We start from the raw sequence: 17032 nt of genomic DNA, 5'->3' as shown, positions 1-17032 counted from the left end.
TATATATATAGTCACGGGACATGGAGTATAGTGTGGGAGTGGAGTCAAGGGAATTGTAATAGATATGTATGATATGGGGGGAGTGGGGCGGCGGATTGGGGGAGGGGGATTGTCACTTTGAGGGGTAAAAAGTATAACTATTGCACTGTGTTGTACAGCTGAAACTAATTTAAAGAAATGTTTATTTCACAATAAAAAGAAAGAATGTTCTATGAATGGAATCATACTCCCTATTACCTTTTGACCCTGGCTTTTCCACTCAGCCTAAATTAATTTAAATTTATATTTAAATAGCTGTATGTGGCTGGCAGCAACTATTTTGGACAGTGCAGTTCTGGAGAGTTCCATGGGATTTAGATCCCGTGGGTCACTCTGATATGATATGCCCTACAGTATGGTTGTCAGGATTACAATTGGAAATCGGTAGAGAGAGCACTCAGCAATACAGCAGTCTCCCCTTATCCGCAGGGGATACGTTCCAGACCCCCAGTGGATGCCTGAAAATATGGATTGTATCGAACTCTATATGTATTGGGTTGTCGGAAAAGTCATGACGTACTTTTTCTGTTTTTCGTTGCAAAAATGCGTCATGACTTTTCCAACAACCCAATCCTGTTTTCTCCTATTCATACATATCTATGATAAAGCTTACTTTATAAATTAGACACAGTAAGAGATTAACAACAATAACATGATAGAAAATTATAATAACATATTATAAGAAATGTTATATGAATGTGGTCTTTCTCTCAAAGTATCTTATTGTACTGTATTCACCCTCTTGTGATGATGAGAGATGATACAGTGCCTCCGTGATGAGATGAAGTGAGGTTAATGACATATACCTTGTGACATAGTGTTAGGAGAATTACCTGCTTTGGGTGATCCTGGGTCCTTGAGCTATGACAATGTTGATGATTGGATGTCAGGAGCAGACAATGTTGATGGTTGGGGAAATTTGATATTTTTCTGACCATCAGGTAACAGACCGCAGAAAACAAAACTGCGGATAAGGTGGGGACCACTGCACTTGAGAAACTGAACTGATTCTTAGCACTTTTCCATGTCTACTCTGGCCTTAGGTCCAGTGGCTCCTAGACAACTACGAGACGGCCGAGGGCGTGAGTCTGCCGCGGAGCACCCTCTACTGCCACTACCTGCTGCACTGCCAGGAGCAGAAGCTGGAGCCCGTCAACGCCGCCTCCTTTGGCAAACTTATCCGCTCTGTCTTCATGGGCTTGCGCACCCGCCGTCTGGGCACCAGGTGGGGCTACCCGCCCCCAACAACCACAAGGCCCACCCTACCCCAAGTTATCTAGAGCCTCAGCTTCCCCTCTCATGCCCTCGCTCACTCCCCTCCAGCCCCACTGGCCTCTTCACAACTTCCAACCCCAGGGCCTTTACAACGCTGTACCTTCTGCCTTATGTGCTTTTCCTCACCTCCTTACTCGAATGTCCCCTGACCCGCTTAACTAAAACTGCCTCTCTGACATTCTACACCCTGCCCTTTTCCCTGCTTACTTTTTCTCCTTAGCACTTCCCATCATCCAGCATGCCTTTAATGTTACTTCCTTCCCTTGTTTCTGATCTGTCTTCCCATGCTGAAAGGTACATTCCTTGCAAATGCAGAGACTGCACACAATCAGTGCTTACTCAAGGCCCTTGAGTCAGTGAATTCATGCAGGAAGGAACAGGGAGCCATCCCACAAGCCCACCCCTCCCTGCCTCTCCTTTGCAACCCCCCACATCTCCCTGAGCCTCTTGGTTCTGGTTCCTAGCTTAGGAATCACCTTGGGCAAAATACCGTATTTCCTCACCTGTCCATCACGGATGCTAGGAGCACCCTTCATAGGGTAAGGATGAGGCGCACGTGGATTCATATGTGTTCAGAGCTCAGAACAGTGCCTGGCACATTCTTATGACAAGCAGTCAACAAATGTTTGCTGCATGCCTTCCCCACGCCAGTATTGGGGATTGACCCTGGCATGGGGCAGGCGTGCAGCAAAGATGCTGGCCCTGTCTTCACAGAGCTCAGTTGGCATTTGGGGGCCTCTCCTGGTACCATAGCTCCTACGTTTTCCCAGCACAGCACCCCTGGCTCTGTGGAATGTGGGTTTCCCCCCCCCCAGGGAGCTCTATTTGGCCTTTAAGTAGCAAGGAAACGGGTGTGATGTGAAGCTCCCAATGGATGACCAGTGGCCCCCGCAGCCCAGCCCTCACCCTCTGCCTCCCTCCCAGGGGCAACTCCAAGTACCACTACTATGGCCTGCGCATCAAGGCCAGCTCTCCCCTGCTGCGGCTGATGGAGGACCAGCAGCACATGGCCATGCGGGGTCAGCCCTTTTCACAAAAGCAGAGGTAAGAGGTCTGGACTCTGTGCTGGCAGGTGGGGAAGGGCATGCTGGCCGACCCCCACCGAATTGCCCCACCCTTCTCCCCCAGGCTCAAGCCCATCCAGAAGATGGAGGGCATGACCAACGGTGTGGCCGTGGGGCCACAGCAGGCCACCGGGCTGTCAGACATCAGTGCCCAGGTCCAGCAGTACCAGCAGTTCCTGGGTGAGAGCCCCCTGGCCTGTGGGCCAGGGCCTGGGGCAGGGTTTGTTGTCCTGAGATGGTTCACTTGTCCTCCCTGAGCCTTTTCATTCCCCACTGCACACGGGGGACCCTTGCTTGGTAGGAAATTGGTGACAACTTATTAGGATCCTAGGATGAAACTCCAAGGGGACAGGCAGATGGGGACGTAGGGCCTTATGGTGTCCCCTCCTGCCCCCAGATGCCTCAAGGAGCCTCCCTGACTTCTCAGAGCTTGACCTCCAGGGCAAAGTGCTGCCTGAGGGCGTCGAGCCCGGGGACATCAAGGCCTTCCAGGTCCTGTACCGGGAACACTGTGAGGTAAGGCAGCCTGGCAGGCGGGCCGGGGAGAAGAAGGGCCATACTACTCCCCAGCTTCCCTGAGCATCCAGCCTCCCCAATAGGCCATCGTTGACGTCATGGTGAACCTGCAGTTCACACTGGTGGAGACGCTATGGAAAACCTTCTGGAGGTACAACCTTAGCCAGCCCAGTGAGGCACCACCGCTGGCCGTGTGAGTCCCTGGAAGGGCAGAAGGGGGGGCACCGTGTGAGTCAGCACCCAGGGCTGGGGTTGCCAGACCTTGGGCATCATGCAGGACTAGGGGGTGCCTGCCTGGCCCCTGCAGTTGGTGGGTTGCACATGGCCTTCTGACCCCCATTCCAGAGTGTGCGTGTGTATGGGTCTGATGCTGAGTGCTTGGGATGGTGTGCCCTACTGACTCATTTTCTCCCTGTGGTGGGTAGGGTGGGGGCCTATGCCCCAGTATTGCAGAGTATAAGACCCCATCTGACATGGAGGCACTGGTGCCTGTGTCAGCCTGACTGCAAGGGTTGGCGGGAGGCAAGGAGCACCTGCCTAATCCCTGGGGGGGCGGGGGGGGGTGCCCACAGGCACGATGAGGCTGAGAAGCGGCTGCCCAAGGCCAGCCTGGTGCTGCTGTCCAAGTTCGAGCCTGTGCTGCAGTGGACCAAGCACTGTGACAACGTGCTGTACCAGGGCCTGGTGGAGATCCTTATCCCCGACGTGCTGCGGCCCATCCCCAGTGAGTGCACTGCCGCTGCCCCCTCAACCCCGTGTCCATCCCCCACCCCTCAGTCCTGCTCAGCCCCCACTGCCACCCACAGGTGCCTTGACCCAAGCAATCCGGAACTTTGCCAAGAGCCTGGAGAGCTGGCTCACCCATGCCATGGTGAACATCCCAGAGGAGATGCTGAGGGTGAAGGTGAGGGTGTGAGGGGCCAGCCTGGGCTCAGCTCGGCTCCTCCCTCTGGGCTGTGGGGCTGAGGTCTGGGGGCTGATGGCTGCAGGCCTTGGTACCTCTGCTCAGTAGAGGCAGTAAGATTTGTCCCAATGCCTGTCCCCTGGGAGCGAGCTCTGGGTGTTGTCTTGACAAACCAACCTCCTCACTTCTTACCCACTTCTGAAACACAATCCCTTTGTAATTTTTTTGTACACAACACAGCATCTTAAAAAAATAAAAGCCAACTGGAAATTTGAAGTACTCTTCAGACAACCTTGAGAAAGTGGTTTAGGTCTTCAGAAATAGGTAAAATCTCAAAAAAACCCCAAAAAACAAGCAACGTTTATAAGGAGTCAATAGCCCTCTTCATCAGTGCTGAACATTCACCATCTACTTAAATGTGAGGAATTAGAAGGGATGTGCTTACTCTTGGGGGGAAAAAAAAGAGGGTTTTTGTAGTCCTTAAAATGCTAATATGACAGCTAAACAGAACTGAATGACTGAAGAATCACCCCTGGGTGTGCTGGACACAGCAGGGCCTGTGGAGAGAGTATAAGTTGTATTCAGGGGGAAGCTCTTCAGAACTGACAAGACATACATTCATTAATTCAACATGTGTTTATTGAGCACCTACTGCATGCCCATCATGGTTCTGAGTGCTGGCAGCACAGCAGTGACCAAGATGAACAAAGCTCCCACCCTCGTGGAGCTGACATTCATGGGAATAATAATCGAAACAATGGAACAAAAATGTATTGAAGCAGTGCCTGCCTGAGATTTTCTGTTGTGTCCTTTCATTAAAAAAAGTAATAATGCTAGTCAGACATGTTTGCAAATCAGACCCTTGATTTCCCAACAAAAAATGAGGTACATACACCCTCCTCCATATTTAGAAGAAATGGGCTCAGAGAGGTTGCAGTGGGTGGGGCAGGGGACAGCAGGTGTGGATTCCGCGGAAGCCACAACCCCCCCCTCCCACCTACGCAGGTGGCAGCTGCGGGCGCCTTCGCGCAGACGCTGCGGCGCTACACGTCGCTTAATCACTTGGCACAGGCTGCGCGCGCTGTGCTGCAGAACACCGCACAGATCAACCAGATGCTGAGTGACCTCAACCGCGTGGACTTCGCCAACGTACAGGTGAGCACGGGGTGGGGCGGGGCAGGTGAGTGCGGGGCAGGGCGGGCCCTGGGCAGCTGCTGAGCCAAGGGGTTGCGCCCGCTGTGTCCCAGGAGCAGGCCTCGTGGGTATGCCGCTGCGAGGACCGCGTGGTGCAGCGGCTGGAGCAAGACTTCAAGGTGACGCTGCAGCAGCAGAACTCACTGGAGCAGTGGGCAGCCTGGCTGGACGGCGTCGTGAGCCAGGTGCTCAAGCCCTACCAGGGCAGCGCCGGCTTCCCCAAGGCCGCCAAGCTCTTCCTCCTCAAGTGGTCCTTCTACAGGTGCGCGGCGCCTGGGTTGTATCCCACCAGGAAGGGCCGGAGGCCTCTTCTCAAGGGGCGGGACCCAGAGAAGGCCCCGCCTCCTCAAAGAGGGTGGGACGGTAGGAGGCCCCGCCTCCTCGAGGAAGCTGGACCCAGGGGAGGCCCCGCCTCTGGGGGGGCGGGGCTCAGATGCCCTTTTGTGAAAGTGGAGGTCCTATTGGCGGTGAACGGGGTGAGGGTTCTCCGATCTCACTGGTGCACGTCCCAGGGAAGCCAGACCCGGGCTGGGCCAGGCTTGCCCGAGGGTATTGGGGCGGAGAGTTGGGGCGGAGAGGCAGGGCCGGGCTTAAAGGCCTTCTTTCTGCCACTGTCCCCAGCTCCATGGTGATAAGGGACCTGACCCTGCGCAGCGCCGCCAGTTTCGGCTCCTTCCACCTCATCCGGCTGCTCTACGATGAATACATGTACTATCTGATCGAGCACCGTGTGGCCCAGGCCAAGGGCGAGACCCCTATCGCTGTCATGGGCGAGGTGCGCGCAGCGGGGCGCTGAGGGTGCGGGTGGGACGCCCTTTGGCGAGACCCTCACCCCTTCTCTCCCCATCTATAGTTTGCCAACTTGACCACCTCGCTGAACCCCCTGGACCCGGACAAAGGTAGGCGAGGCGTGTCCCTATCCAGGGCCCGAGTTCGGGAGGCGGCGCACCGGAGCTGGGGTGCTAGGGTGGAGGCTCTGGCTGGGGCCTGGGGGTACCGCGCCCCGCGCTGAGCCGGGCCTGGTCCGTGTGTCCCAGACGAGGAGGAGGAAGAGGAGGAGGAGAGTGAGGACGAGCTGCCGCAGGACATCTCACTGGCTGCTGGTGGCGAATCGCCTGCTCTCGGCCCCGATGCCCTGGAGCCACCGGCCAAACTTGCGCGGACGGACGCGCGTGGCCTCTTCGTGCAGGCGCTGCCCTCCAGCTAAGCCAGCGACCTGCCCCTCCTCGCCCGCCCATCCCTGCCGCCCCTGTCACCCCTCCACGTCAGGGTCCTTCACAGCTTCTATGGCTTCGCTATCCACCCTCCAGACTCGGCCAGGTCCAGGAGGGGCCCTCTGAGACAGGGAATGCAAGGGGGGTCCCTGCCCCTGATTGGGCTGGCACAATCACAGGGCCGGGTGAAGCCGCAGCTGCAAACTCTGACACAAAAGACGTGCCTTAAGGAACCCGCCGCTGTGCCCAGGTGACCCTTGGGGCAGCCAGCCGGCCCCAACGGCCCCGAAGGCCGCAGCCTCTCCCCTCCCACAACCGGCCGTCCCGCCACCCTTAGGGGGCAGGCAGGCAGGCCCCCTTCCCTGCCGAACTGTTAACTTATTCAGCTCGCTGGCTTTGCACAGCCTGTCCTGGGCCCAGCCCTGAGCCCCGGGTGGGCGCAGGTGGGCATCACCTAGGGACCCCCCCAGTCAGCAGCAGCCCTGGGACCCCTCCCCCAACAATCCCATCGCAACCCCCTCCTTGGTATAAGTGCAATTAAAGCCGTGGGTGTCGCATCTTCTCCAGAGCTAGGCCCTCCCTTGCCCAGCAGCCCTAGAGAGGGCACTGCCCGGAGCTGCTTGGCTTTGAAGGGAGGGTGGCAGGGGGCACTGCCTCCAGCTTCCAAAGAAAGAGCAGCGGGCTGGGCCGGGTACTGGAGCCCACAGGGGCCTGCTGCCGGCAGTGGGGCTCCGTTCACTCAGATCCAAGACCCCTGAGTTCCCCTCCCGCCAATGGTTTGTAATGGAACCTCTGTGCTTCTCCGTGCTGTGCGCCCCCCACCCCCATGACTATTGTGTGATTCGTGAGCGCCGCCTGAGCGGAGTTGGTAACTTGTTGGGTTTTTTTCCAACCATCATGGCCTTATCTGTTCCGGTTTTCTCAGTGTTTCAACCTGTGAGATGTTTATGGCAAAAAGGAAAAAAAAGGAAAAAAAAAACCTGACCTATTGTATAAAAATCACTATTTTGTGTGCTCCGCGTGCTGCAGGCTTTTGGGGTGGCCCTCCCACACCCCTCCATGTCCTCGGGCCTCCCCTCCCAGCGGTGAAAGTGTCCCCGCGTGTGGTAGTCTAGTGTGCCGAGCCGTTTTCTACCTTTTTGTAGTCTTTCTTAAAACAATAAATTCTGCTGTGATATTTGGCTACTGCTGATTCGAGGGCCTGGGCGGGGGGAGCTTGGGGCTCCAGATGCCCCAAGCCCAGTAAAAGGAACTCCATGAGGTTCAGAAATAAAACATTTATTACATGAAGAGGAATAATGGGAGCAGAATGGCCACAATGTTTGCCACCTCAGATGGGGAGGCTGGGGGGAATCAGGGTCCATTTGGTCCCCCAGGGGGACAATGTCCACACCTATAGCCTGGGAAAGGGGCAAATATGCAAGGAGCAAGGGCCCATGCCCTGTGCCTAGCACAAGGTGAAGGCAGGTGCTCGAGGCTGGTGGAACAGGGGGCTCCCTCCCTCTGCCCCTTCCCAACTTAAATAGGCATAAATAAAAAGCGTCCAGACTCTCAGGCCACCAGGGGCTGCCCCGCCCAGCCTCCTTCCCACAGCCTAACACCAGTGGCGGTCGTTGGGCGGCCAGCCAGCCAGGAAGAGGCTGCCAGGAAGGTGGCCAGCTCCCAGACCACAGAGGTAGTTGGAGTCAGTGTCCAGGCCCACCAGGCCCTCACAGCACAATCCATGTGTATCGCTCGCTGTCTGCCAGAACCTTCAGTGAGCACCCTACAGGAAGGGTCAGGACAGAACATGGAGTCTCTGCAGGCCCAGGCTGTGGGAAGGACCTATCTCTTTCCCAGACCTGATCTGGGTCCAGAAGATTCTGGAAGGCTGTATTCTCTGCCTCCCACCTGCAGCCACCCAATAAATGTCTGCTGAATGAATGAGCAACTGGCTGGGGGTCCCCAAGTCCCATATTTGCCAGGCCTTTTCCGAGCTGGCTCCTGGGCTGGGCCGCCTCCCTCCCCTCACCCCGTTCTACAGTGTCCACTAGCATGGCCAGAGTGCTCCTCTATTCAGTAACAGGAGTCGGTGCCTGCCCCAAGCCTGGCCCTACTGTCACTGGGTCACGGGGCCCACCTTTGTGCAGTGCTTCGTTAGTCATCCTGTTGACATAGCGGCCGCTGCTCTCAGGCACCAGCCACTTCATGACCATGTCCACACAGCTCTTGCGGTACGAGCTCCAGACACTGCCGCTGAGGGCAAAAGAGGGCTCTCGTTGCTCTGGCCACCCAGCCCGGCTCCCAGCCCGGTTCTAGCCCCAGCCCAGCCTCACCTGGTCTGCCCTTTGACCTCAGTGAGATCACCCACACTGACTGTCACAAAGATGCCTGTGTTGAGGTCCCATGCCACCTTGAGGCTCGTGTGATAGGTCTTTGGTCTGCAGAGGGGAGAGGAGCAGAGGAGAAAGGGCGTAGGACCACCACATCCCTGAGCTGGGACCCAGGCTGCCCAAGGGTCTTCTGTCTTTAGAGCAGGTCACAGAGTGCCTGATCCAGGTTTTGGGGGCAGGGGGAGTCTTCACTCATCCCCACTCTACCTCTCTGAAGGGTCTGAGGTGAGGGCAGGATCCCTGCCCACTCACCGGAGCTGGCCCTCCTCCGTTGGGGATGGGAACGCCAGCAGCAGCAGGCCAATGTTGATGAGGACCTGGTTGGTTTCTGGACATACCTGGGGGACGAGGGGTAGATGGTGACAGCTTTGAGAGTGACCCCCAGTGTGGATAGGCCCTGGGCATGCTTTGTCCCACCCCTGGGCCCACCTCCAGGATGACGATGTCATAGTCACTGAAGGAACAGAACTGGTGGCCCCAGGTGGCATCGTGGCGGATGACCTCATTGATGACATACTCGAAGTCCAGCGTGAGCTGTTCCACCGTCAGGTACTGGCCCTGTGGGCAGGAGGTGGAGGGGCAGGGGAAGGACTGTGCCAACCGCCACTCCACCAGGCTCCCCGGGGCTGCCCCTTGGCCTGCCTGACACCACCGGCACCAACCTGGACAGCGGCCCGCTCCCTCATGGGCCGCAGACTGCGGCCACGGAGATCAGTTACCACAAAGGACAGGGAGATCTTGTCATCCTCGAACTCTGAGGGGGCAGGAAGTGGGAGTAGGGGCAGCAGGAGGTCTGAGACCCCCTCAGGCCTGCCTCCCATGCCCAGGGCCCTGCCTGCTAGGTGGGTTCCCTGCTCACCATCCTCTGGCTCTGTCCCTTCACCGGACCCCAGCACGTAATACAGCTTGGTGTAGTTGACATAGCCAGGCTCGGGGGCCGGCGCCTCCACTGCAGGGGGGCTGTCCCGGGGTACCACCTCCCCACCTGGGGGTAGGGGCTCAGAGGACGGGCGACAACAGCTGCCCGAGGGCCCCGGGCATGGGGGTGGCCGGGCTTCCTCCAAGGTCCCACCCTTGGCCTCTTTGGCCCTGCGGAAGATGTCAGCCACAAACTCCTTGGCTTTGGCGATGGCAGGTGAGGGCTCAGGGGCCCCAGAGGGCCGGGCTGGGGCTGTCTCGGGGCAGAGGCTGGGACGGGCAGGGGGCACCTCTGGGCTTTCGGGTCCAGGGGGGCTAGGAGGGGCCGGGGGGTAGGTGGTGTGGTCATACAGGATTTGGCAGAAGTTGCTATCGCCTGGAACATAAAAAGAGATGAAGGTGCCGGGTGTGGGGGGGTAGCAATAAACGAGCTGAAGTCCAGGATGCTCTCCCACCCTGGAGGGCTCTTAGAAATCCTATGCTAAATGATCACTATGAAACACCCAGAAGAGAAAAAGACCTTTTACACTTACACACACACACTCACGTGCATAAATACACATCCATTCAAACCTTGTTCTTGAGCATCTACTGTATGCCATACTCTGAGGTAACAGGAGTGAACAAGACAGATAATAATCCCTGCCTTTGGGGAGCTGATAGTCTATGGTGACAGCATATAAAAGCCACTTAAGTTTGAGAGTTTACTACACAGCCCTCAGTCCTCTCCAACTAGAGTGGGCCTGCATTGATGTCTCCACCTGACTAGGGCCACACGCCACTCTGGGGAATATGGGCTCAGTGTGGAATGAGCACCACTGTGGCTGGGCCCTGGGCCCTGCATGTACAGCCTCCTTTGGGACCTCAACAAGCAAATGGGGATGGGGGGTGGGAGCATGTCCTCCCAGTTCAGAGAGAAACTGGTCCAAAGTCACACTGTGAGATAATTTGAGTCTGCCAATGCACTCCTGTCCACCAGAGTGGTGGCACTTCCATGGGCAAGGGGATGAAAATTGAAAAGTCAAAATTCCCGGTGTAAACACCCTCCTCCGGCAGTGTTAGACATCAATGACAGTGCCCCTCTCCTGGGCTGGGTGCACATGGCTGAATCCTGTCTGGTCCTTCCTAAAAGGACCCACACCATGACAGCAAGGGGCATCGAATCCATCTAGGCTGGGCTCACAAGGGGCTCACAGCTTGGCAAGTGGTAGGGCCTCACCCACATGGGCACAGGTAGCAAGGCAGAGGTGGGAGGCCATGCATGGACCCAGGGACAAGGCACCCTGGTCCTGGCTGTTCTGTGGGCTCTGTCATAAACAATTAGTCCTCTATTCATGCCTAATTGCCCTCCCACCCCAGGAGTAACCATTTTAACATAGTTAGAGGGCATCTTTTTATTTAACTGCATTCTTACACAATTGAAACATTTTTAATTTATACGTTTTATCTGGTTATAGATCTTATGCTTCTTTTGCATTTGCACATGACTTTGAGACATGCTCCCCGGAGTCTGCTGATCAGGGGATGTACCCACCCTATTCTGCCTCCTGGATCCCCAGGGATATACACCAAGTGGCCCCAGCTCCCTCACCGCAGCCTCGGATATGCCAAGGTGCAGGGCTGTTGGGCTTTGGGCAACTCTGTTGCCATGTGGCCCTACGAGAGGGAAAGCCCCCAGGGCTCTATGTCACCACCAGTCTGTGGCATTATCCAGACTCCTAATGTTTGCCACTATGTTAAGGGACATCACCTTGTGATTTTCACTGGTATTTCTTTAATTACCAAAGATGTAAGAAGGCCATCTGTCCACTCACCACTCCCTAAAATTTTTAATTAACATTTTTCTTTTTGAAGAGAAGACAGCACTGTGCTGTCCATAAAATTAAAGTCAAACACTCAGTTCTTTGGTCACATGAGCCACTTTCATGTGGCTACTGTTGGCAGCTGTAGTGGACACAGATATGCAACATCCCAGCCCCAAAGAAAAGTTCTACTGGACAGTGCCGGGTGGGGTGGGGCTGAGTTTGGATCCCAGCACTCCCACTTCCTGGCTGAGGCACCTCTCTGAGCCTCAATCTCCTCCTCTGTCACATGGGGTAGTGACAGGACCGATCTCACAGGGTTGACAGTAAATGCTGTGACTGTCATCAGACCCAGGGGCCTACCTGCTGAATGGACCGAGACGGCACAGGCCACAAGGGAGTAGCTGGTGTTGAGCAGTACCACCTGGTCCTTCTTGAGCTGGAAGGCGGGCTGGAAGGTGGGGAAGGGGTACACCACCTGGTACTTGGTATGTAGCATGAAGCCATGTCGCAGGCACTGCGCACTAGGGTCACCTGCAGCAACACACGCCCATAGGCTCAGCCACCACCACGGCGTAGGGAGCCAGGCAGCCCCTGTCCCGAGGCCCCCCAGCCCCTCACCTGGGTGGGCCCTGCTGGCTTCCCGGCAGGCAGCACAGCGACCCGGTGGCGGCACAGCCACTGTGCTGATGTATATGTCGCGGTGGTTCTCGTCACTCATCATCATCATGTTCATGAGCATTCCATTGGCCGATCGGGTGCTGGAGGCCAGCACAGCCTCAGCTGCATGGCCCATGCACCCTCCCCTGCCCACCCTTAGCCTCCCCATCCCTGAGTCTCACTTGAAGCCAAAGACGATGACCTTGGAGGCATCGCTGGGCCACTCACACACAGTTAGGTACAGGTCGCTATAGATCTCCTCGTCCTGGAAGAGCCGCACCTGCCGGACCTGAGCCGCATGTTCCAGTTGGTGCAGGGTCAGAGCGGGCCAGAGCTCACAGAAGCCCACCTGAAGCTACACAATGCTGGACTGGAATTGGAGCTGGGCTGCACTGACAGAAGCACCCCTCTGGTGGTATCTCAGACCAGGGAGCCCCAAGCAGCCCCCAGCCCGCACACTTCCTGAGAACAGCCTGGGGAGGTGCCCCTCACAAGTTGGGGAAACAGGAAGGCGCATCTCAGGACTACACGCAGCCTGTGGGAGCCCTGCCCCAGCAGAGGACACTCAGCCAGATGTATTGGTTCCAAGCCCCATTCACCCCAAACCCACTCACCTCTCTGAGCTCCTGTGTAAACTGGGGTGAGGGAGATGGGGGTCAAATACTCGAGGTCAGGGCTAAAGCCAGTGTGGCAACCCGCTTGGTCATAACAAAGCTAACCAGTGCCACCTGGCCTGACCCTGTGACGTTCTAAGGGCTGTGTGTACTGAGTTGAACCACATGAAATTGCTATTTACCTATTTTCACTTTAAAAACAGCAAATTTATGTGGTTCAACCTAACATGGAGTCTTAACCATGACCCCACGAGCACACTATCTCCATTTTATGGACAAGGAAACTGAGACTCAGAGGGGTGGCGTGACCTGCTGGGATCACGCTGTTGGGCACTGGGCCTGGCCCTACCAGCTTGAGCTTGCTGTGGACGTTGAACTCCCACCAGTATAGGTGGTAAATGTAGAAAGAGAAGTCGTCGTCCCCACTGCTGCTGGTGTAGGAGAGAACGTACCGGCCGCACTTGGAAAAGCCCAAGAAGATGTGTCTGGGGAATGGAGGGCAGAGTGGCCAAGTTAAGGCCAGCCTACCGCCCCACCCAGCCACCCCCTTGCCCGGCCCTAGCCTCACCCTGCATAGAGGAAGTCCTCATCCACAATGTTCTTTAAGGAGACGCAGACCCTGGGTGGCAGCTTCCGGAAGAGGCGAGGGGAGAGCTGCCCACTGATCTGGGGAAGGGGAGGCCAGGGCTCTTAAGGCACCATCAAGCGGAGGCCACCTGCAGCCCCCCCCAATCCCCTAACCCAAAGTAGAGCAGCACCCCATGCAGGCCCACTCTCTGCCAACCATAACAGTCAAAGGTGGTCCAAGTTCTGCAAGATGGGATCAGCTGGGGGAGATGGACTGGCTGGATCTCCCATAAGCCTCCCTCTCCAACAGAGACCTATGCCACCCACGCAACCCCACACTTTTTCAGCCTCAGCGTCCCTCTTGCCCAAGCACCCCAGGCTCTGAAGACCAGCACCGGCATTACCTCCCCCAAGAAGGTTCCCCAGTCACCACTGGCCACACTGGGCCACCTGGCTGCCTTCCTGAAGGCTGCCTGATGGTACAATGAGCTGTGAGTGTCCTCGACCACTAAGGAGGCCGGGATGTGGGCATGACCAACTGCACTCACCTGTCCTCGAACCATAATCTATACTCAGGGTGCTCAGGCCCTTCAGGACTGCCTTGGCCTCAGCTGGGGGCCAATCAAAGGTGGGGCAGGCAGAAGGGTGGGGCTGACCAGTGACCTTCCTACTCCTGCCCAATTCTCCCTTCTCAATTAACTTAGCCGCTTTCCAATCGACTCCTTCGTCCCAAAAACTTCACCAAGGAAGGACATGGGGGTACAGGCAGGCACAAGCTGGGTGCTAGGTGATCAGGGCACCCTGGGTCCTGCTACCCAGTCTGATGGGTGATACACAGTCCCGCCCTCAAGAGTCCAGTCTGATGGGAAAGAGACAACTCTGTCAGGGGAAGACAGCCCAGCCCTCAAGGAGATTCCAGTCTGATGGAACAGCCCTGTCAGCAAGGCCCAGGCTGACAAGGGAGACACAATTCCTGCCCAGGGAGCTTCCAAGCTAAGGCGGAGCCACAGCCCAGCCCAGGGAGCTCCCAGGCTGAGGGCGGAGACTGTCCCTACCCAGGGAGCTCCAGTCAAAAGGAGGAGACACAGCCCTGTCCTCACAGAGCTCCCAGCCTAATGGAGAAGGCGCACTCCCTAATCCACAGCGACAGTCCTGACCCAATTGCTGCTGACCTGACCTCAGTTCACATCTCTCTGCCCTCCCAGGGGTCCCAAACTGATGGGGGAGCGATCCCACACACTGAGAGTTTAGTCTGATGGGGGAGAAAGAACCCTGCTTAGGTGGGTCCCAGTCTGAGGGGGAAGACCAGGCACTCTCCAGGGAGCTCCCTCCCTTTAACGGGGGAGGCAGACGCAGGTACAGGAACTCCCCAGCTCCCGTGTGGTTAGCGCCGAACAGTGAGAAGAACACCAAGCGGAGGAAGCACAAAGCCGGTAGCTGGGGCTCTGCCACGGGGGCGAGAAGGCTCCATACAGAGGGGCCACAGGAGCAGGGTTTTGAAAAATGAGTCTCATCCCGGATCGCCTCCTTCCTCCTAATTCCTCCAGCGGCCTCTAAGGCTCCCTCCATCCCAGCCCCTCCATCCCAGCCCCGTCGCCGGTGCCCCGCCCCCAGCCCCTCCATCCAAACCCTCGCCCCAACACCCCCCTCGCTCCCTCTGCCTCCCTCGTCCCTTCTCCGCACCCTCCAGCGCGCTCCTCCCGGACTCCGGGCCTCACCTTGACACGCTCCAGCTGCTTGAGGACGTGTTCCCGTCGCCGCCCTGCTGCCCGCTTTCCCCCGGCGCCCCCGGGGCCGCCCCCACCGCTCCCGGCCCCGCTGTTCCGCTCCGATTTCGAGCTGGGCGCCATTTTCACCCCCTCCCTCCACTTCCGGAGCAACCGGCCTCTTCGCCCCACCCCCGCCGCCTCCTCATTGGCTCTTTCCTGGGACTGCGGCCCGCAGGTTGGATAAATGCCCGCACTCAGGGCCTCTTCCCTCTATGCCTGTCCATCACAGCCACGACGACCCTTGATTGGTAGAGATGGTACAGCTTACGCGGTCGGCTGCCGTATTCCCGCCTTCCCGCAACGACGCACCAGTCGCCTCACACCGAGACGACTTTAACCCGATAGACGGAGGCCCCTGTCCGTCACGACGGCGTCACGCCCCACCGTAGCTGGTGGGTTTCTATGGAGACCGCTGGCGGTCCAGGCCCTTAGGCGGAGCAATGGGAGTTTGTGGTCCAGAAGGGCCTGAATCCTCAGCCCAGGGATGTCGGCGCGGAGGCCTAATGAGCACCCCAGGCACCCTGGACGGGGCCGAGGAAAGGGATTTGAAAAAAAAAAAAAAAAGCTGAGGTTTCATTAAAACATCTTTCAGATGAGCTGGAGGGCGGCCTGGTGAGATGATTGTGATGATAGCATCAATCACTTATATGGCACTTTACATGTGCCAGACACAGCTCTGAGCTTACCATTCTATGTAATAGGTCGCTGTTATACCCATTTTACAGATGATAGTAATTATAATAATTCTATGTCTGCTATGAGTATCATTTCCGTGTGTGTTAGCTCATTAAATCTTTGCAACAGTTTTGGAACTAGGTCCTTTTATATCTTCATTTTACACATGATGAACCTGAGGCTTACAGTGTAGTGCTCCTAACTACCTAGCACATATATACCTCAGTTACAAGCTGTTGTGCTTATAATCAGAGAAGATGTAAGTGGATCTCGCTCTCCGTATTCTTCCAGCCTCACACTTTCATTTATTCAACACTTATTGAGCACCTACTATGTTCTAAGCGCAGCAGATACAGCAGTGAACAAAACAGACTATAAACAAGGAAACAAATTTCTGTTAACTAATTCCAGATAGGATTAGCAATCGAGGGGAAGAAAAAAGGTTACTTAGGCCAATCAGGGAGGGGCTCTGTGAAGGTGAGGAAGGGGACTATTCCAGCAAAAACAAAAGTTTCAGGGTAGTGAGGGTGGCACGATTGAGAGATGCAAAAAGGCCAGTTGGGCCAGAGTAGGAGTGAGCAAGAAAAACAGACAAGGACTGGGAAGTAGACAGGGAGGAAGTGGATGGGGTTCTTAGGTAAGCAAGACACTGGATTTTACTCTTAAGCATAAAGGGAAGCTTCTAGAAGGTTTTTAGTAAGCGATGATGGAATCTGATATGAGATTTAAAGATCATTGTGATCCAAAGAATTAAGTAAATACGCATGAGTCTATTTGGTATAAATAAAGATTGAATAAATGAGGGGAAAGGGACCAATCTTCTTTATAGATGTTCAAATAATAAAGACACTTGGACAGGCCCTATGTTCTGTTCTGGCTGGTTGCCTGAGGTTTGGGGGTGAAATGGAGGGAGGACTGACAAAAGGGAATAAGGACACTTTGGGGGTGATAGAAATGTTTACTATCATAACTGTGGTGATGGTTTTGCAGGTACATACATGTGGAGTTTTGGAATGATGAGTTTTGACTCATATATGCTTTCAATATTTTCATTTTGTTGTATGTCTTGTATACCTCAATCAAGTTTTTTTTATTCAACAGATACATGAGGATATATGGTGGTAAGCCCCACTGTCCTGTACACTCATCCCCAGATACCCAGTTCTTGCCTCAGAGACAGCCAATATTGGTGGGTTTTTTTCCAAGATGTTTTTGCAGAATTGGGGGAGGGGAAGAGACAAGTTGCTGTCTTTTTGTTCTTCAGTCTAGTTTTGGAGGACGTCACTTCACTGGCCCATGTTGGTATTATGATCATTGAGCTCTTCCCAGCTGAGGCAGATCAGTCGCCGGCCATTGGACGGCCGTTGACGCTGGCTGCCAGCCACTCACGGTAGCTTACGGCAGCCCACTGCAGCTTCACTGCAGCCTACGCCATCGCTGGCAACTCAC

General features: G+C 55.9%; 2 protein-coding genes across 5 annotated transcripts in view; one reads left to right on the top strand and one right to left on the bottom strand.

Annotated features, from left to right (window-relative positions):
• RFX1 (regulatory factor X1) overlaps positions 1-7381 on the top strand; it is a 32629-nt gene extending 25248 nt beyond the window's left edge. For all 4 annotated transcript variants that reach the window (XM_019664173.1, XM_019664174.1, XM_019664170.1 and 1 more), the window contains 12 exons: positions 1083-1264; positions 2239-2358; positions 2443-2558; positions 2776-2894; positions 2978-3087; positions 3467-3618; positions 3701-3798; positions 4804-4953; positions 5046-5254; positions 5614-5767; positions 5846-5891; positions 6030-7381. In XM_019664173.1, coding sequence (XP_019519718.1) covers positions 1083-1264; positions 2239-2358; positions 2443-2558; positions 2776-2894; positions 2978-3087; positions 3467-3618; positions 3701-3798; positions 4804-4953; positions 5046-5254; positions 5614-5767; positions 5846-5891; positions 6030-6199 — 1626 coding nt within the window. In that variant the 3' untranslated portion in view covers positions 6200-7381. The remainder of the gene's footprint in view (positions 1-1082; positions 1265-2238; positions 2359-2442; positions 2559-2775; positions 2895-2977; positions 3088-3466; positions 3619-3700; positions 3799-4803; positions 4954-5045; positions 5255-5613; positions 5768-5845; positions 5892-6029) is intronic.
• Positions 7382-7463: 82 nt separating this feature from the next.
• DCAF15 (DDB1 and CUL4 associated factor 15) lies at positions 7464-15023 on the bottom strand. Its single transcript, XM_019664176.1, has 13 exons — positions 14858-15023; positions 13141-13238; positions 12922-13057; positions 12141-12247; positions 11920-12059; positions 11662-11832; positions 9438-9872; positions 9241-9332; positions 9008-9136; positions 8831-8916; positions 8522-8626; positions 8326-8441; positions 7464-7971 (listed from the first exon to the last, which is right to left on the bottom strand). Exons 1-13 carry the CDS (start codon positions 14987-14989, stop codon positions 7916-7918), a joined length of 1803 nt encoding a protein of 600 aa, XP_019519721.1. The 5' UTR covers positions 14990-15023; the 3' UTR covers positions 7464-7915.
• Positions 15024-17032: the final 2009 nt, after the last annotated feature.

Source organism: Hipposideros armiger, unplaced genomic scaffold (genome assembly GCF_001890085.2).
Source record: "Hipposideros armiger isolate ML-2016 unplaced genomic scaffold, ASM189008v1 scaffold_417, whole genome shotgun sequence".
NCBI lineage: Eukaryota > Metazoa > Chordata > Mammalia > Chiroptera > Hipposideridae > Hipposideros > Hipposideros armiger.
This window is presented reverse-complemented; position numbering and strand designations above follow the sequence as displayed.